The sequence below is a fragment of the Aptenodytes patagonicus genome, chromosome 7 (assembly GCF_965638725.1).
Source record: "Aptenodytes patagonicus chromosome 7, bAptPat1.pri.cur, whole genome shotgun sequence".
Lineage (NCBI taxonomy): Eukaryota > Metazoa > Chordata > Aves > Sphenisciformes > Spheniscidae > Aptenodytes > Aptenodytes patagonicus.
Window position 1 is genome coordinate 20,748,491 of NC_134955.1, and position 20,632 is coordinate 20,769,122.

General features: G+C 47.1%; 1 protein-coding gene across 1 annotated transcript; it reads left to right on the plus strand.

The window, feature by feature from the left end:
- The first annotated feature begins 139 nt into the window (after positions 1-139).
- Positions 140-15,722, plus strand: PIDD1 (p53-induced death domain protein 1). Its single transcript, XM_076344262.1, has 15 exons — positions 140-413; positions 2,152-2,565; positions 3,268-3,471; positions 4,331-4,385; positions 4,588-4,789; positions 5,468-5,596; positions 5,913-6,092; positions 6,640-6,787; positions 7,805-7,940; positions 8,165-8,315; positions 9,881-10,004; positions 11,197-11,315; positions 11,739-11,846; positions 12,703-12,908; positions 13,652-15,722. The coding sequence occupies exons 1-15, from the start codon at positions 140-142 to the stop codon at positions 13,887-13,889; spliced, it is 2,688 nt and encodes an 895-aa protein (XP_076200377.1). The 3' UTR covers positions 13,890-15,722.
- Positions 15,723-20,632: the final 4,910 nt, after the last annotated feature.

The window sequence follows — 20,632 nt, forward strand, 5'->3', positions numbered from 1 at the left end:
GGGGCAGGAGGCCTTCATCGTGCACTTGTGTTCTCTTTCAGAGCCATCTTTCCTCCTCCTCCTTGTCCCGGCTGCCTCGTGGTGCTGCCGGTGCCTGCCTGCCTGGCAAGTCAGAGCATGTCCGGACCCCGTGGACGAGATGCAGAAGATGGCAGAGCTGCTGGGGCTTGGGGACAAGTGCGGGGAGGGGGCTTTGGGGGCTCCTTCGCTCGCTGGCTCCTGCCTTGCAGACAACAGGCTGAACCTGGATGTTTATCCTGACGGCTGCTGTCGGTTCCTCCAGCTGTTCAAGGGGCGACGGGGAGAGGTGGTCCAGGTGGAGTTCCTCCGGCTCAGCAGCAACGATTGCCTCCTTGGCACCACGCTGAGCATCCTTCCTCATCTGAAGCACCTGAAATCCCTGGTGCTCAAAGGTAAATTCCTGGGCCCGTCACCATCCAACTTTTCTAGGCTCAGCTTTTTTTTTTATCCTTCTCTCCACATCTGCAGGACAAACTGCCTTTGGAATTGTTTTGTTCTAGTGCTCCTTACTACAGCTTTGGCTCTTAGTCTTGGTCAGAGCTGCATGCAGATTTCAACAAGATACAGCTTCTAGACTCTTATTTCCTTCCTTTGTTTCTACAGCTGCCTGGGGACCGGTTTTTGGAATCTGGTTGGGTTGATGCTGCAACATTTTCTTTAGCCACCTTCTAGAAGAAGAGCATTTTTTGCACAGTTATGCAAGGAGAGGGGGATTGAAAGGTGTTGGATTTTTTGGTAAATGTTCAGCTTCTCTTTCATTTTTGGGAGTATAATGAGCTGTCTTTACTGTGTTTCCATCTGAATCAATCCTAGCTTAATCCTTGCTTAGTGTCAGTGAGCGTAGGTTTAGCAGAGTTCAAGACAGACCAGAAGAGGCTGCTCAACATTTTATCAAAAGTATGACTCAGGGCATGCATGTAATTTGGCAAGCTGTAATAGCTGTTTGACCTGTAAATATTAGATCATTCTTTGACTTTCTTATCTCTTTATTCTAGGAGGATCTCAATACAAATGGTATAATTTCTGTATCAGACTGAATCATTTGCTTTTTGGGAGGTGGAATTTTAAAAAGAAATAAGAGAAAAAAGGGGGAGTTTGTGGCTAGAATTCAGGGTTCTAGCTGAAAACTGAAAAGCCTGAGGTTCGTTTCTATATCTGCCACAGATTTCTCATGTGAATAATTTCATTTGTCTTTTCCCCCTTTAGTAAGGTGAGGATAATGGCAATACCTTTTATCAGGTTTGTTTTGTGAGATGTACACACACCCTGAGCATCCTGAAGTGCAATAAAATAGTTCGCTAAGATTTTCTTATGTACAAAGTGCAATGTGTCTATTAGTTTGATTGTTCTAATTTTTTGCCATCATGCAGCATAAAAAATGTTTGGTGCCCTCTGCTGTATGTGTATACAAATAGACAACAGTGGAGGGAGAGTAGGAAATGATGAAGAAATGGAGAGTTTTGGAAGTTTCCTTTTGTTTGCTCGACTTATTTTCCATGGATGCAGCTCTTCTCCAGTTTGAGTGTCACAGCCTGGGGTGGGGAACTTGTATCCTTCCCCCTCTGCACTGTCTGGCCTACACAATACTGAATTACTTGCTTTTTTTTTCCCACATTTTCACTGCTTTCCTCACGTCTGCTCTCCAGTCTTGCAAGGGTAGATCTCAGTCCTCAGGGCTGTTTGTCCCTCAACAGTGTGGGCAAACCCTGGAGGGCGAGGAATGTCTCCTTAGTCCATAAAGTGTTGTGTGTTGGCCACTGGTGCTGGTGGGGAAGGAGAGTAAGAGGCTCGGAGGGGTATGGGCCACCCTGCTGAAGGGTGGTAGATGTGTGGAGTGGCCTGGCTCTTTCTGAGCTTTGACTCTAGATGTGTTTAGCAGAGCTTTACTGGTTGACTGTGGCATCTCTTGACTTCATAACAGGTCTTCACCATTATACCCCTTTCACTGATCAGGAAACTGAGGCAAGGAGCAGAAAACCCACTTCTCTATGAGTACTTTGTAGTCAGTGCTGCTCATTGTGATCAGTAACTCCCCATCTTCTGGGTCTCTGTACTAAGGAGTCTCATGTGAGGCTGGTGAGGTATCCCTGTAGCATATTGACCTCTTCCTCCACTTCCCTCCACACCCAGGTGGCCATGCCAGGGATGAGTTTGGTTCATGTCAGCATGGCTCCCTGACAAGCTTGCCACCAGACATTGGGAACCTGAGGTGTCTCACCCACCTGGATCTCAGCTTCAACAGCCTCTCCACCTTGCCCAGCTGCATCCTCCACCTCCCCAGCCTCCGCGTGCTCCTGGTGAGCCACAATAGCCTGGTGGCACTCCCTGAGGACTTCGGCTCTCTGAGCAAGCTGACTTTCTTCTCTGCTATGAAAAATCAGCTGAAGGACTTACCTCAGAGCATTGGGGAGCTGGCAGTGCTGCAGGACCTGGATCTCTCGGAAAATGGTTTGGAATTCCTTCCTGAAGAAGTTGGGAATCTGCACAGCTGCACAGAGCTGGATCTCTCTGGGAATTGCTTATCGAGCATCCCAGACTCCTTAGGTAAGTATTTTCTAGGGGAAAAGAAGGGCGTGGGCTTGCTGAGCTTTTGGTACAGTCTAAGACCCCCGAGGCCCTTGGTCTCTGTCCCCAGAGTTGTTAGCACAAACCATCTGTTATGTTAGAGCCAAATGGAAGGGATATCCAGAAGAAACATGCTTGGTTCAGTCAGTCCCTTTGAGCATTAACGACTCTCTGGACCGTGCTTTCTGCTTCTGTGGATCAGCAAGACTGCTAAGATTGCAATACAATTTACAATGGCTGAGGATCTGGCCTGGCTGGTTTTGGGTAGCACCCAGGACTGGAAACAGAAGAGCTGGGATTTAATGGGATGCAAATCTGGGCTTGCAATCATGCTGTCCAGTGTGGACCAGCCCACGGAACTGGGCTCTGACTTCTGCTGCCCAGCTTCCTGGCTCTTGGGTCCTGTATTACTTTGTGCCCGGGGTTGTCATTGATGCTGTTATGGAAGCATCTTACATCCATACTTGTAGCTGGGTGCTGAAAAGCAGAGGACAGAGGAGGCTGCGATGCCTCTCAGCTAATTCCCTGGACCCCTTTATTTTGTGAGTTAAAGAGATGTTGGGCTCTTGTGCTTTTGTCTGTGTGTGTACATGTGATGAGGAGAGCGGCGGGGGGGTTAGAGCTGGTGTGCAATGCAATTAACAGCACGCATGGGGAGTTACTTCTTGTTCTAACCTGCAGCCAATTTGAAGTCTCTGCGGCGGCTGCATCTCCACAGCAATCTCCTGGTGACAGTCCCTGCCTCGCTTGCCAGCCTGCCCAACTTGTCCAGACTTGATCTGCAGAACAATTGCCTCCGTGCCGTCCCCCCCGAGATCCAGACCTCGCCATTCGTGCGCCTCCGAGGCAATCCCTTAGGAGAAACTGAGCCATCCCCGCAGGCTGGTAATTGCAAGGCTTCTGCTGCTGTGGGTTCTGCCCAGCTGTTCCCTCACTCAGCCCAGCATGGCATGGATGGGTTTGGATTAGAGAAGACAAGCAGGGGGGAATCAGATCAGTATTTATTTGTCTGGAATAATTATGAGGTTGTACGGATACAGACAGTACTAGTTCTGTTTTTACGAGCCCAAGCCTGGTCTGAAGGGCTCAGTGGTCCCTGGAATTGGGCTTCCTAGGAAAGGTTTTACAGTGGAAGTGAAAATGGGATTCACAGGAAACAACAGGAGAGGCCCCTAAAGGGGCCTTTTTAGCAGAAGTGAGCACCAGTTCTTGGACTTGCTGCATGGCCCTAAGGCTGTGGTGGCTCATGCTAGAAGCACAGAGAGCAATAAGAGGTCATTCTGCTGTGCAGTTACCTCCTGCTTTCCTGTCGTTCCCAGGCTGCAGAGGAGCAGCTCTTTGTCCAGGATGAAGGTGATGAATAAGCAGGAATCTGAACAGGGTTTCCCAATGGTGCTCACATTCACAAGAGGAAGCACTGATTCCCAGGCATGGCCCCAGGCAATCAAACATGGCCCTGAGAACTGCAGGGTTGTAGATTGAAATATTTTCTAATTCCCTCTGCTTCTGAGTTTTCCTGAGGGAGAGTCAGCATTTCCAGTGCATCTTGGGACCCCTAGTCCTCTTCCCGTCCTCCTGCTGCTGCTTGATCTGAAGCCTGCTGCAGTGTGAGCAGGGTTCCGTTAGAAACTTCTGTCAGATTAGGATTAAGCCAAAACTGAAATGCAAGTTCAGCCTTTCTTGTCTACCCTGATTTAAGTAACGTCTGTCTCCTCCTCCTACCCAAACCTTCTTATTGCCGCAGATGAATCCAGAGCCGGAGGGCTTCGAAGACTCTTCCTTGCATCAGGAGAGGACAGGTAAGCCTCTGTTATTAAGAACTTATGTTACAGTGGTGTAACAAGGTCCCAGACAAGATTGGTGCGTGGTGGGTATTGCACGTGTATAGGAGCTTATAGCCTCAGTAGGCCAGTCAAACACAAGGTAGGAGATTCTTCTGTTGATTTTTGGAGGGCTGAATTCATTGCACGGTGTCATACATTCATGCATTTCTTCTGGAAGCTTTACTGTCACCTCTGAAGGCTGCAAAGTGGTCCTGGCCTGTGGCATCCATTTCTACTTTCCACCCGGGGCTGCCTCTGACCCTCTGCGGATCTACTTCCGAACCCTCGCACCAGACCCTCAGTGGGTAAAGCTGAGACACCATGATGTCCTGCTAAGTAGAGCCCTGGAGCTGCAGCCTCATGGGGTCAAATTCCAGCAGGTGAGGACACATCCAGGCCACCTCCTGATCAATCTGCCTCTGCAGAAGCTCGGCAGAGTCTTCTGAGAGAGTCTTTTGGGAGTTTTGAGACAGCTAGCCCCATCACTGCTGCTTTTAAGTAGCTGCAGGACTGCCTTTCAAAGAAGCCCTGCTGCAAACACTTAGAAAGGACACAGCCAGCTTCTCTGGCACTGTGCTGGTCTGGCTCCTTTGCCTTCCCCACTGCTCCTGCTTGAGCTGAACTATAACCTTCCTCACTCACAACTCTCCTCCTGTGCCAGAGGATAAGTGCTGTTCCAGCATTTGGCCTTAGCCTGCAAGGAGAATGGTTCACATCCTTCCCTAAAAGTCTGACTGTGTGGTTTTCATTCAAACTGGTGAGTACTTATATCACCAGCACCGTCATGGCTGACAGCAACTCACTGCAAAAGTTGCTTTGCCCTTTCTGCCCACAAGCTGCTGAACTTTTCCTGTCGTCACACTACATAGCGGAGCTGACATCTCCTGTCACCTTCCCGGAGGCTGCAGGACAGAGCAGGTTCCTATCTCCTCCTCCACTCTCTGCATACAGGCCGTGCTTTGCCCTCGCCCTTCTTGTCTGCACAGGAAGCCACAGAGCAGAGCTAGGCTTGGTTTTATCCTTTCAACTGGTGTCTCACAGGAATGCTTTTTTGCCAGGAGGTGCAGATCTGGATGCCATATGCCTCCCCTCAAACCCTTCACCAGCGTGAGGTGGTAGTTCGGACCTTCAGTGGGCAGAGCTGGAGTGATCTGAGAACAAGACTGGAGCAGAAGAGAAAATCAAAGGTAAGCAGATTGGAATGACCAGTGAAACACATCATTCCTGTTCCCCTCTTTGGTTTTACCCAGCCAAGAGTGAGCCCATTTGAAACATCTCATGAGCTGTGTTTTGAGCAGCTGCTATAAAAGGTAGTGGATTTCAGCTCCAGGTTTCCTCTGTCATGGAGGTGTCTCCTGAAGATGATAAGTTGCAACCTGCCATGCTTCATCCCTGTTCTAGTGCTTTCATCTGCTCAGCTGTTACTGGCACCTATTTTCCTGGCTTTATTGTATTATGTTATATGCTTATATGTTTTCTCTTCTTCCCTGTCTTCTGTTACAGAAGCATGTGGCTCACTGTAGTGTCCTTCACTTCTCGTGGTTCCTCGTTGTGTCTCGACTTGTGCAAAATGAATGCAAAGTGCCAACAGAAGGGACATTGCTCTTTTCCAGTGTGGATCCAAACATCAAAGTGACCTTTCCTCCTGGAGTCACTGAAGAGACTCGCAGTGTCAAGCTGCAGGTATGCATGCTTTAAAAAACAAGCTTTGGTAAGCCCTAGTGCAGCTGCTGTCCCATGCCAAGTAGGGGAGCCGAAGGTGAGATGTCCGCCCTAGGGTAATTCACATCTGACACGGATGCTTCATGGGCTGACCCATCTCAGATCACCTTCTGTCTTAGCTTCCCTGCCTGCAAAATGGACTATGCCCCAAGCTGCCCTGTGTGGGAAAGGGATCTCCTTGCAGCTCTGCCAGTGCTGCCTCCAGCACATCAGCAGGTAGCTGCTGTGAAGAGAACACAAAGAGATTTTGCCTCTTGTTCCCTTGCAAAACATACTGAGCCTGGCAGAACAGCTCAGTGAGTGAGACCTGGGGGGGGGATTATTTATGTGGATCTAATTCTAAAGCCATCCCACTAAAATTAATTTTTCTGTAGAGCTGCTAGATAGTGCTAAATGCTATTGTAATACTGAGCAGCATTTGCCTGCTGGGTGCTGGGGTAACTGAGTGAGCGATGTGGGAATGTGGGTGCCTGACTGCTCCGCTCACCATGCTGTCTTCCACATCCAGGTGCTGCCAGTCTCTGCAGAAGAGATAGAGGAAATCACGGCCGATGCAGGGTGCAGAGTCAGTCCCCTGCTCTGCCTTTCCCAGGACTCCCTGGTGGATTTTCTCAGGCCAGTGAGAATTCAGCTGCCCCTCCCGCCCGGGGTTACAGGTCAGTTTATTCCCAAAATTGGCAAAGAGAAACGCCATATGTGGAAAACCACAAATGGCAAGCTGGGAATTTTGTTTGCCTCTCCTGTTAATAATAAAGCTTGCTTCTTTTCCTGCAGGAACAGCAAGGTGTGTCTGCTGAGTGAGTGGTAGTGTAGGGTGGTGGGAGCTGAAGGTAGTTCAGGTCCAGCAGACCAGCGCTGGGCTTCGCAGACCAGCAGCACAAGCTGGGAGAATGGCCTTGGCAAATGGATTTCTCTACCAAACTGCTGGCTTTGGTATGACGGGTTGAAGAGGCACTCCTGCCAACTGAGGAGATGCTTTGTAAAAGGGCTTTGATTCATGATTGGGAATAGCTTGAAGCAGGTAATGAAGATGCTGCCTCCAGTGGTCTGCCTTCTCTCTTACTTCCTTGCTCATGAATCAGGTGCTGAGCCACTGCAGTTAAAAGTGTACGATAATACACTAAGCCATCTCCCACTCTGAATACTGCTATAAACAGCCTCAGCCTTGCCAGGGATTCCTCTGTTTGCGTGCTAAGTACCCTGTGTCTCCTAATTCCTATTTTCTTTGACCTTTCCTGGCTTTCTTGTGAAGAAGTAAAATCTTTTTGGGTGCGGCTTGGCTTTCATTGTAGCACTACCTGGTATTTGCATGTCTGAAGTGCATCAGGATTGAAAAGTCTGTGGGATGTATATTTAGAAAGAGATAGAACTTAATTAATAACCCTAGATATTGGTGATGGGAATTGTCTAATGAATCTGTTGGTGGAAATCAGCACACTATCAGTTTAATTCTGCATATTTTGCCAGAATATCCTGGAAGCATTGGGGTAGCCTCAACCTTTTATTGCTGCTCTTCTTTGACCAAAGTTCAGTCCTGGATGCTGAAGAGAAGGCCATGAGCCTTAATTTGGTGCTTTTAAAAAGTGAATCACCCAAAACTGTGACTGGGTTTGTAAAGCCATGAATAAAGGCTTCTGCTGCATATTGCATCTCTTGATTGTTGTTGTCTTTAGGGCTAAATTTGGATCAGTCAAGGCTACATCTTCTCCATGGTGACCTGGAGGGCCAAACCTGGGATGACATTACCAGTCAGGTGGTGCTGGAATTCACCCATCTTTATGCAGTGTTTGAAGTCACCCACTTCTCCTGGTAAGTGCAGGATTAGTCCTAAGGAAAAGATGGGATGTTCCTCTTTTCCCACACTCTGACCAGGGGTCATGCCATTAACCCTACCTGTTCCCTTTTCCCTTTGCAAGTCAGGCCCAGCTTAGCACTTTGTCTCTACCCATCATTTTTTACAGTCTCGTGGGTGTGACACTGGCTTCCCTTCCTAGGCAGGATCCCTCCTTTTTCTTAATTCCCTTATCTGCCAGGTACTGGCTGTGGTACACCACCAAGACCTACATTGGAGGCATTGCCAAGAAAGTCTATGAGCGGCTGCGTATGTACCAGGTGAACTTCATTGCTCTGCAGAGGAAGAAGGACCCAGAGCAAGTCCTGCTACAGTGTGTCCCCAAGCACAAGGTCTGATCTGGGTTGCATTGCCTTGCTCCTGAGCTTCCTGGGCCTCCCTTTGTAGGATGTAAGGGCAGCAGTGCACCAAATGGTCCTGTTCACTGCTGCAGGGTCATGGCTGGGGTATGCTGTCACCACACTGTGTTGGTAGTGTGACACCGGCTTACTGGAAGCTGGGGGAAGAAGGAAAACTCATTCTATGCAGTGGTGGATGCCATGCAGTGATTTCCTCCCCTGCGAACCTTGAGGACTGGGCTGCTAAAATCAGCTGAGCCACAGTAACTGGCCATGTGCATGCTGTTAGCATCTAGCAAACACAAGGCAAAACGTGTTGGCTTAGTCAAAGATATTAAGGTTAACACATCACTTGTCTGACATGGACTAGTAGTGTGGGCAGAAGCACTGCTTTGGTTTCAGCTGGAGTGGTTAGAAATGGCACTCTTCGCGCTGTTCCTTGCTGTTTACAGTTCAAGCAGTGGAACAGAGCATATAAGCCCTCCTTAATCTGCTTCAGTGCATCATCAGGTTAGTTTATGCTATTAGTTTGAGCTAATCTGGCTGACTTTGTATGGAAGGAGATGGGAAGGAGATGGGAAACACTCACACATTCTCTTCTGCTGCTTCTGCCCTAGGGGTATCAGCCCTCAGCAGTGTTGCTTCAGATGTTAGCAAATTAAGTGTGCCTCTGTGTTTGTAGAGTGTGTACCTTGACAGACAGTGCAGCTCAGTGAGGTGAGGGTTATTTTATCAGACTGCCAGAACTGGGCTGCTTATCCCAACTCTCTGCATAATCCTCTGATCTGGTTGCTCCTTGTTTTTGTTATTTGTTCTTCTGTATTGAAACGATCTGTGGGCATAAACATCTGTAAGGATTCTTTATATCTTGGGTTCTGGGCTAAAATTATTTCCAGAGGAGGCAGCAATGGCACTCACAGTGAGACTGGGGCTCAGGGGTGTCTGTATTCCTGCCAGGCATGGTCATGGGGTAAGAGAGAAGATTTACAGTTACAAATAGAAAGAAGGATAGACACCTCGGCTCTAGGCTGACTCTTGCACTGCCTCCGAGACCCCAGGTCTGACAGTGTGATCACAGGCTGCAAAGCCAAAATGAGCTTTCTGGTGTCCTCAGCTGTGTGCTATTGTAGCATGTGGCTTTTTGCAGAGAAAATGTCTTTTAATGGCATACTGTGAGGGGAATAAGGTAGTAAGTAAATCCCTCCCTGCCTTTGAAGGTTACTGACCTGTTAAAAAGATAGAGACATTGCTGAAAATGCTTTTTTAATGGCAGCTTTGGGATGGCCTCTTTTTGTTAGTCCACATAGGCTTTTCTGCTTTTTACTTGAGAAGAGAAATAGGGAAGCCACAAAACTCAGAGCACCACTTCCTTGTCTGTAGTGAATGTAACTGGGACAGGAGGGGGTGGGTGTTTGTTCATTTGTTTACATCCTTTCCATGTGAAATGGACTTTCCCTGTTGAAGGTGAATGAGAGGAACATCGTGGATGTAGGGACATGGGTCAGGGGACAGACATGCTTCAGACCAAACATGGGGTCCTGTGTTGTCATCCTTGTCAGGTTGACCCAGTGCTGAAGAAGTTGCAGGACCGCTATCGAGGACCTGAGCCATCTGACATGGTGGAGATGTTTGAGGGAGAGCAATTTTTTGCAGCTTTTGAGCGAGGCATCAGCATCGATATGGGTATGGTAGTACTAGGCTCCTTTCTACTCCTACCTCTTCTGCTTCTCTAGCCCTAAGTGTGTTTCTGCTGGGGGCTGTACTCCTTCATGGCATTCCTCTCTGTCTCCAGCTCACCCACTACTCACAGCAGCCAGCCCATGGACATTGAACTTGTCACATTCTGTGGTCACCCAACTTTTGTGTCTACTTTTCACTCTGAAAGTGCTGTTTGCAGGCTTTCATTTCCTCTCATGCTGTTGTTCCTCTCATGTTGGCAATAGCCAAGTGTGTTTATTTTATGACTGATCTGCTTCTGCAGCCAGCTATGCCCTTTTCCTGGCATCTTAGACACCACACTGGAATGTCCATGGTGATTTAGTTAATGTTGCCCATTTCTGAGAGAACACATATAAAGATATTTTTTTGGAGAAGGTGTTTCTGAAATAATCCAGAGCAAAGAATTCCCTCTAACGGAGCCATTAGAAGAGAAGGAGAGAGGGAGCAGGACCAAAACTCAAGATGATATTTTATGCCCCACTGTGTCTGGACCTGTTACAGCTGCAAACTGAGCCATTTTCTGCAAAACCTGAACATACAGCTCAGTTTCATTGGTGTAAATTAAGCACAACTCTATGAAGAATAATAAAGTGCACTGGTCTTTCAGTGGAGTTCATGAGGCCAGAGTCTGTCTCACTGTCCTGATTTAGGCTGGACTCCAACTTAATTTCTAGGTAATTACATATATGAATGTTGTACCTGATTATATTTTTTTCCCTTTAGCTCTATTCCTATTTCCGCACCCACTGCAGAAATGGTGAAGTGATAGGTGACCTATTTTTGTGCATTACAGGATGCTATTGCAGCTGATTCTACCCTCCAAGGGGTAGAAAGGACCAAGGATGGTAGGGAAGTGCCAAGGATGGACTTGACTCCATCTGAATGTCTTGCCCTGCCTTGCCTTCCATTCTTGAACTTGATCTCCACCTTGTGGCCATTCTCCTTTTTCACCTGTAGGACCTGCTTTCTCCACAGCCAGTATTTTCTGTTTTCCCATGTCACCCAGCGAGGAAGGAGGGGTTACAATTCTTTCAGGCATGAGTAGGAGGAGTAGGTAGTAGCATGGAGGCTGCTAGTGGATGATGGGCTGTTGGGCAGGCTTGAAAAGCTGCACACTTTTCTGCACAAGTTCAGTGTTTGCTGCTTCTCTGCACAGATCGCCCTGACTGTGTGGATGGACGTCTCTCATTTATTTTTTACTCCCACTTGAAGAACATGAAGGAAATCTATGTGACCTCCCCTGTAGACAGGAAAGGCCAAGCTGTAAAAGGCCAGGTGAGCAACTAGTTACGCTGACTTTTTGTTTCCTCCTTCATCACCATCGCTTTTACAATGCTCCTCATAATAATCTCTGAGCAATGGGCATGACTCTTTTCCTCCCCTCTTTCCCTTGGCTTTGCATTTCACTGACTAAACCCTGAATAAACAAGAAGAGTAGTCTGGAAGGACCACTCATCACTTAGCTCTCTGACTTACATTCCTGCCATTAACTCTTAGGGTGTTGGCAGTGAGTCCAGCCTTTATGGCAGAACCTCAGAGCTCCTCCCAGTTGCACTTAATTGGGAGGCTGTATTTATGGACTGAGGATAGGTGAGAAATGCTGAATTCATTCTTTCCCAGACAGAAAAGACATGGTACAAACAGGCTTGGCCACTGTGCTTGAATCTGAGCCTCACTGCATGCTTTCTGTTTGCAAAGGTCTCTTTCTACCGAGGGGCAGTTCCCGAGAGCATCCCTGAAGACGCCAGCAGGAGGAGGAAAGGACCAGACTCTCTCTGGCTTGCTACTCTGCCCATCAAACTGCCTGTGAGTTGTTTTGTCTCCTAGAGAAAAATTAATCTAGATGGGGTAAGAGCACGGCCTTCCTGCTCAGCTAATTTTGTCTTCCTTCATGAGAACGGATGCAATGAATGACTGCAAGAAACGGCTGCCCAGCCGTGTTGTGGTGGAGATTTCCCACTCCCCATGAGCTCTTCTGAAAAGAGAAACATGAATAGCTGGGAGTGGTCTCCATCTCTCTTGCTCATCTTGCCTGTCAAGCACAGGCTTGTTGGATGGGTGGTCAGAGAGGGTGGATCCTTTGAATGAATGAGGGATGTAGAACAGGAGGAAGCTCACTGTAATTAAGGGAGGTGTCTGTTTTGTTTATAAATTTCTTAGTCACACAGCTTTCAGCAGGGAGAAAGAAAGGTCTAGGATGACATAGTTAGGCTGGATTTGAATACAGGCATTGAGTAGAAGTATTCTGGTGTGAGCCACTGGCCTTTAAAGACTAGGCTGTATGTTACAGTGAGAAATGCAACTTTTGCTTATGGAATTTAATTGATTTTTGAGAAGCTTAAAACAATAAATACCTTTGTAGGCTGAATGCTTCCCTTCAGATCACGTGCCATGATCTCACATCCCTTTCTGATACATGCAACCTCAACTACAAATCTAGACTAAGTAAGTGCTCTCTTACCGCTGAGGCAAATATGCTTTGGGGAGATGGTTCATTGAAAAATGCTCTGTAAAGACAAGAAAGGAAATTTCCAGTGTGAGCTATGACTTCCTCCCCAGTAGGAGGAAGGAAATTTCTGTGTGGAGACTGAATGGCCAGACACTGTCCTCTACAAAAACAATTTGTTTAGCATGTTCTCTCTCTCTCCTCTCTGTGACACAGCGATTGAAACCCCGCTGGCGTGAGAACCCCTGTCCCCTGAATGGCTTCTCCTTCCCTCCCTTGAACCTGGGCAACGCAGAGACTGGCTACCTGACACAGGCAAACCTGCTGAGCATTGCCAGGCGCGTGGGAGCTGACTGGCAGACCATCGGCCTGAACCTGGGCTTGACTTATCAGCAGATTGAGCGCATAGGATACAATAACAGGTAAGATAGGACACAGTGATCAACAGTGATGCATTATATCTATCTATCTATCTATCTATCTATCTATCTATCTATCTATCTGCAGTGTAATAGTATAAATTAATGCTTGGCTGGTTGAAAGTTTTCCCACTGGAATTGTTTCACTGCATAAAAGATGGGTTGACTAATGGTTCTTCTCAAAACATTACCTTTTTTATGGAAAACTGATTATATTCTCTTGCCATTATAAAACAAAGCTTTATGTTTGAAAAACAAAATTGGGAAATAACAAACCTGATGAGCTTTGTAGTTCAGATGAGCCGCATTCCTGTTTTGTTCTGTGATCTGGATTCCTGGCCAGACTCCATCTGACAATGAGCAGTGGTCTATGGCATTAATTGTGAATATCGTCTTTATTCAAAAAGAGTTTGTGGTACGTCATGGGACATGCAGTCTGACCAAAAAAGTCAGAGCAGTAGGAGAGAAGGAGATTTGTTATGACCAAACTACTGTTGTGGGGAATTTACATTCAAAAGCAGAATGCTTTAATTTGATACTTCCATTAGGAAAAAAATTTCCAGAGAGATTTTAGTGCAGGAACTGCAACTCCTTTATGATGGGTGGGGAATAGGCAGGCCCACTGAGTGCTTTGTGTGTCTGGATGGCTTCTTTGGGGCTCCAGTCATGGGCTAGGACTCAGGTAAGGCCTCTTTGGGTTGCCAGGAGAGTATGTTGGTTACTTCTGTGCTTCCCCCTTTCTTCAGAGAGGACCTTGATAAGCAGATCCTGGACATGCTTTTCTCATGGGCTCAGCAAAACTTGGAGGATCCTGACTGTGTGAGCAAGTTGATTACAGCCATGAAAGAGAGTGGCCGCCAGGACATCGCTGATGAGGTTGAAACCATCATTGAGCTGGGACGGCAGAAATACAGGGAGTCCATCCGTCGGGTGGGCTTGGAGCAGGAGTGCAGCACTGAAGACTCTGCAATAGCTATGATGTAGCACCTAGCAGAAAGAACTGGGTTTCGTATGGGGTCCCTCTGCGTACCTGAAGTGACAATGGCTTGGGGCTGCTCCCACCTCAAGGGCCAGTGTCTTCCTGAGGAGCTGGACATTGATTTACTTGTGAGCAGACTACTGAGCTCTCTTGGGTCTATACTCACGTGCTACTTCTGCCAATCCCAGGCAGTTTAGAATGCATTTATGAGCCTTTTCTGTACTTCCACTTCTTGACCTTGAGCTTTAGATTTCAGAAACATGGAGGAATTCAGAGACTGAAGTGTCTGTCAGTTGAGTAGTGGCTAAAGTAGCCTTTAATGAATTAATACTCATGTTACGTATATTTAATTATAACTTATTCTGAAACTGTGTTCTGCTGGAAACACTGGGTGTGAGCATTTGGGCCTGTTTGTGCTCCAGTGCTTGATGGGAAAGTGGAGGTGCAGTTGTGTTATGAAGGCCTGTGGTGCGGTGGGGACTGTTCAGCTATTTCTGTTAATGATGTGTTTTGCTCACATGAAAATGTGAACTGTGTTCCACATGAAAATGTGTATTGTATTCCCCATGAAAATGTTTTCTATTTTCTGCCAAATCTCTTCCAGTTCCCTCAGGCCCAAAACAAAACCTAAGTATTCGTGGGGAAAAGAGAAGAAACTAATTTCTAGAAAAATTGCTCTTGTTTTTTGGTTTTGCTCCAAAAGCTATTTTGGAACAAATAAAATCTCACATTGTCCCTAGGCTGCTGCACCTGCCAGGCTTTTTAGATGAGACATGCTGCTGGTCTTTGACAGAGTTCCAGTTTTATTTTACAAATAAGTAAAAATCCGTAGCCCTGCTGTTCTGGGAGAGACTCTAGTTTAAGTGAAAGTAAAATTCCCCTTGCAGTTTCGAAGGGATATTCCTCACATCCTCCCAGTGAAATATGCCTGCATAGTAGAGAAGGTGTGAGCCCTTGTGAAGTTTGCATGACTTAAATTTGCATTTTAAAAACTGGTCTGACCAGCTGTGAAATAGGCACTGTTGTGGGATTGGCATGAACTGTGCTGAGCTAACCTCCCGGTTTTGCAGTCTGAACATCTTGTATAAGGCTGGAAGTGTTTATTGCTTTTTAACTGCTCAGTCATTGACTACTGAGGTGCCCTTCTCTTCCTGTTCCCCATCTCATAATAGGCCTCAACTAATGACCCACTAATGACAGTTAGAAATTTCATGCAAGCTTTTTGAAAGACTACTGTCATCTACTTAAATTCAACTCTTTCAAGACAGGTTTGGATTCAGCATATCCCACTCTCTAAGCAATATTTAAAGGGCTGTTCTCAGTCTGAAAAACAAAAGTCTGTATAAAAATGCCAGGTTGCAACACCCAAAGTCAACCTGAAGCTGCAGGTTTGAGAAATCCTGGTGTTTTCTTCCCCCTGTGAAGAATCATCAGTGGTTTCCCTGATGCTGTGCTTCAGACCTGCCATCAGTACTATTGAAAGAGAGGCATAAAATTCTTCAGCTTTTTTTTTTTTTTTAAGGCCGTTCTAACATCTCAGGCCACAGAGTGATTAGTGTCCGGCCCAGAGCACTGGACAAGGACTTGCAGACTTGAGTTGTCACCTTGGGCCTAGGGACTTCCTCAGATCTTATTTCTTAGGCCGTGCTGCCCCTCAAGTCTCATGTTGGGTTCGAGTCAGCAGTTCTCTTTCGAATGTATGTTTTCTCTGGTAGTCTGTGTCGTATGTTCTTGTCTGTAATTTTCATGTATACTAACGAGGTATTTGTTCTTTACTCCAGTTTTGGAGAGATGCATTTGGGCATATTGCTCTCACTGGGAATAAAATAAGCACTTAACTGTTTCACAGCATGATCTGCTAATCTGTAAATGCCTCAAGGCGTTAGACAGAGCCAGGTCCCTTTAAACCTGCTGGCAGAAAGACACAGGTGAGCTTGGCTGTGCTGCACAGAAATGGGAGAAGAGCTCTTGTTTGGATACTGCTGGCTGCAAAGCGCAGGACAGACTGCAGCTGTTAATGGTGTCTCTGTGCTTGGCTTTGCTGCAGTGGGGCTAAGGTGGGAAACACAACCTTCGGGGCATGGGTTTGACTAGCTGAATGTATGACGAAGGCTCAGGTGAATCAGGTCTAGGGAGCAACAAGGCTGGTCTAGAGGGGACAGTGCATAAGTTTAGCCTGGCCTCCGGCGAAGGTGCAGGAGGCTTTTGGCTAGGCAAAGCTAGGCTAAGGAAGTCTACAGGTAGCATAAGGTAGTATCCACAGCTACAATGGGATGAAGCTAGGCTGCACTTAGCTTTCTGTTTGTGATGGCCAGGCAACAGCTGAGTTAGGCAATGCCAGAATAAGGGTTGAGTAGGCTGGACTCTATGGAGGGCTCATCCAGGCATCGGCAGAGCTACAGCTCTTCCAGATAACAGATAGATCGGGCTAGGAGAGAGGGAGGTTAGTGCTAGCTGTTTAGGTTACTCTAGGTACAGGCTACAACCAGGCCAGGCGACAGGAGATACCAAACCCTACACAGTATCGTCAGTAGAACAGCTCTTCAGGATTTGGGCCAATAACTTAAGGAAAGTTAAGTAACTACCCCAGACAAGTATTGTTATCTCCAGTCTTTCACTGCCTCTGAGCTGGGCCGCCTTGCTGGCATTTGGTTTTCTCCTTGCAGTGACACCGAAGCAAGCACCCAGCTGAGGATACGGAGGTGCTGGTGGGAAATCAGAGCAACCGTCTGACTGCTCTTTCCTTCAGTTGACTTGGCAGCAAATATTTGAGCTGGAGGAGAGCCAACGGAAAGCATGTTATTTTCAGGTGTGTTATCTTTATCAATAATCTCTCTGAGGCACAGTAACTCCTTAGTAAGCCTGTAGTTGCTGTGGCCAGGAAACGCTGATTACAGTTGCAGTAGATGGTTGAAGCAGCAAAAAAACCCCAACGTTGCATTTATCTTTTGAATAGAAAGATTGCTTTCCTTTCCGGCTTCTTTCATGAATTTATCATGTACTGGAGTAGTCTCTTTCCCTTTCCAGCTCTCTGCCTTTTCCTGGTGCCTGTTAGGCACCTTACAGTGTCCTGCTGATGATCTGGCAGATTTTGTGGTTTTTACTGTGCACAATCCCGATGTATCCAAAATCCCCCCAAATAAATTTCAACGAGGAAAAGCCTGGTTTAACAAAAAAAATTAAAAATAAAGGGAGAAATTGTTTGGGAGTGGGAACATTTTTTCTCCTCCTTTTTTGACTGTAACATCTATACCTCTTTAACTCTCATAATTAAACCCTTTTCTATTTCATAAACTCCAGCAGAATAATCAAGTAGCCCTGGGAGGTGAACCATGTGTTTCCCACATACCACCCTCCACTTCCAGGTTCTGCTAACCACGACAGTCCTCTAGTTGCCAGGAGACAGATTCAGGTAAGATGCTTCGAGCCCCTGCAAAGATTAATAAAAGAAATTGCTGAGAAATGAAAGCCCAGGCAAAGCTCAAATTAGTTTATTAATTCTATAAAAAACACAAGGCAAAGCCTGACTATATCCTGCAGGGGGTTAAACTGTTTACATGGTCCCGGCAGTAAAATGCTGTATAAATCTCAGTAAAAGACCTGAAGGAAATATGAAGGTGGGAGGGAGCCCACAGGGGCTGTGTTCAGTTTGTCTGTTTACTGTGGCCAGACAAAAATGCTGTAAAATTCAGCACATCCATAGGATTGCTCTGAAAAGGGAAAGGAGATACCTGTGGTGCGTTGAGGACTGGATGGTTCAGCCATGAACCTACCAAGCTTGATACAAAACTGAGGGAGCATTAGAAGGTACCCTGCCAATTGATAAGATTTCCTCCTGTTTGGTATCCTACAGTGTCCATACTCAACAGTGTCATGCTGCCGTTGCTTTTAAAAGGGAAGGGAAATCGGTGGTCCTTAAATTCCCCCAAAAGGAGGATCACAGCATGTTTTCAGCCTTCAAAGCCAAGAGTAGCTTTCACTGGGAAAGGTGTGGAGCTGGTTTTCAGACACTGGTGTATCAGAGCCCCAGCCCAGGGCTGCCTCGAAGTGAGGCCACCATGCTTATTGGTTGTATGTTGTTAAAATGAAGAAAACAGCCTTTGCTACAATTAAGTGTGTGTCCATTTCCTGAACTCCGCAGAAATAAACTGTATGTTCTCAAAGCACTATTTTTCTGTAAATCTGTGTGGCTTGAAAATCCATGGGGCGAGTTTGATGCTTGTTCCAGTTCTCAGCTACTTTGAAGGAACTCGGTGACTGGGAAATGTAGAAACCAGGTAGGTACCATGACGATGGAAAATTTAGCCTCTACCCTTCCTGCCTTGCAGTAGGTCTATAGATTGAACCCATGTAGAAGGTTGCTTTGGGAGGCTAGGACTAAGATCCTTCCGCTTGGTTTGCTCACTGAACACCAGTGCAGTTCTTGTCTTTTCCAGACAGGAGATAGTGGAACTGGAAAATGTGCAAGGGGCAGGAAGGATGCTCAGAGACGAGTACTACAGAGTGTGTTTAATTCTTTTTACAGCGGAGTTTTACATCTCCCGGGAAAGGATGAAGACTGTGAATAGATGGTTGCCATCCACTGTTTCTCAACTAGGTGGCACCAAATGAAATAATCCAACATCACCTGCAAATAAGCAAAAGGAGGTACTTTTTTCCCCCCTGTGCATAGTTCTAATGCTGACTCATTGCTGTGAGATGTTTGAGGCCAAAATATAAATGTTGTGTTCAGAAAGTAATTGGTTAAATTGGTGGGAAAAAGATCCTCTAAAAAGCAAACGAATACAGAAAGCTGAATGCATTCCCACATGGAAGGAGTGAGAGATTGGGGCTGCCTTTCTCAGGCAGGAGATGGGTAAGACAGCAGCAACAGAGTATGTGGAGAAACAAAGCAGGCAGAGGAGGTGCAGATCAGACATCTCTACTTGCTTTCTCTAGAAAGGCAAGACGGTTGCAAGTCTTGCTTCTGCTGAAGCTGAAACTGCCCTGTGGATAAGGGGAGACCATGCTTGCATGAGTCAGAGGCGGCGATTGCCTGTACCCCTCCTCGGAGCCATGTTGCCAAGCTTCGCTCCTGGATTGAGAATTTCAATGGTGACCCATAACAAACCAGGCAGCACTGCCCAAAGGGAGAGATGGGATTTCTACCCTGGACATGTTAAGCTTGAAAACATCTGCTGTGCCTTGTTTTCACTGCGTCTCAGCAGAGACCTGCAGCTGGAAGTATCTCCGGGCATCTCCTGGCTGGGCACACAAAGTCCCACGCACTGGCTCACTGCTCTCATGTGCTGGGTCACCAGGTGGAGCCACATCTTGGGGCAGGGCCTGTGTGGCCATCAGATGCTGGGTCGCAGGAGGCCACCAGGGAATATAGTCAGTCACAGGGGATACAGGACAGCCTCACACATCATGGAGAAGTTGGGCAGGTCTGATTTAGCTAATGGGACATCAGAGTTTGAGGGATGCTGTCTGCAGACATTTAGTGAGTGACTTGGGGAAAACAGCAAGCTAACATTCCTCATCTTTTAGTTGCTCAAGCTGCTGATAAGTTTCCAGGCTTTCACCACCCTGTCAGCCCTCTGCATGAACCAGCAAGGGTAAACCTTGGTATTTCTAATAAAAACAGAAATAGCTTGAGAAATTTTTGAGTTTTCTTCCTTCCTAATGCAGAAGAACTTTTTTCCTGGTAAAAAAAGGTTCGAGGGTGCTGCAGGTCCACCTGTGGGATGGCTCCAGGGCAGCACCAAGAGCTCAAAGCTTTGAGTATGAACAGGAGGTGGCAATGCACAGTGATCTGAGTAACCCCAGATGTGTCCCAGCCACGCTGGCTCTGCCAGGTCTCTGCCACGGGCCAGACCTGGTCTTCTGGAGGTGTTTAGCATCACCAGGTTTAGAAACAGCAAATCTGCGTGTCCAGGAGAGAGTGGGGCTCATGCAGCAGGTGGCTGCAGCCCCTATGGAGACGCCCATCTCTCCCCACCATGTGAAGAAGGGACCTGGCTGATGAACCTGTGTGGTTAGGCTTCTAATTATGCTTTGTTGGGCTGATGAAGAGAAGCTTTAGATTACAGTGAGGTGGTAACAAGATAGCTGGGGGAGGACATGAGCTTAGGTATGAATCTTCACCTTGCTGCTTCTTCAGCCCAGTCCTCGGAGGATTTCACTCCCTCTGGAAGCAGCAATGGCTTGGGACAAATGTTTTCGGTTTTCTTCCCTCCAGGTTGGAAAAAATATAATCCTTGTGATTCTTAGCTTCTCCCTAAGGCCAGAGCTGAGAACAAGTGCGGGTTGTGACACTGGTTGTAGCTGCTCCCTCCCAAGACTGCAGGTTACTGGCTCCTGGGGCCTGGCACATCCTTCATGCACTGAAGGAGCATCAGGCTGAGTGACAGTCCCGGTGAGGCTTTCATCCTGGTGCATTGAGAGGATCAAGAAAACACAGTGTCTACCCCTCAAAAATCCCTTACAACAGATGATTTGGTCGCAGCCCAGGCAGGGAAAAGAAGATCCTGCTGCTTAAACAGGCTATTTTGTGACAACTGCTGTGCACTAACAATGGCTGGAGGGCAGAGGCAGTCACAAATGGATCCATCAGCTTTTTGGGGTCCCAAAATAACATGGCCCTGAAGAAGCTGGCGGCAGCTCTTGGCAAGGCAGCGAGCCCGGGAAGCCATGACTCTCCCTGTGGGTCAGGCCATTTAATTTTCACCCGTGGCAGGATGGCAGTGTCCTGAGTGTCCACTTCACC

What these genes read in the sequence shown, in the direction of transcription:
- PIDD1 (XM_076344262.1), top strand. Translation starts at nt 140, where the DNA reads ATGCAGAAGATGGCAGAGCTGCTGGGGCTTGGGGACAAGTGCGGGGAG. An exon ending in CTTGCATCAGGAGAGGACAG is followed by an intron (nt 4,386 to 4,587) that starts GTAAGCCTCTGT and finishes TTCTTCTGGAAG; the next exon opens with CTTTACTGTCACCTCTGAAG. An exon ending in CGCATAGGATACAATAACAG is followed by an intron (nt 12,909 to 13,651) that starts GTAAGATAGGAC and finishes CCCTTTCTTCAG; the next exon opens with AGAGGACCTTGATAAGCAGA.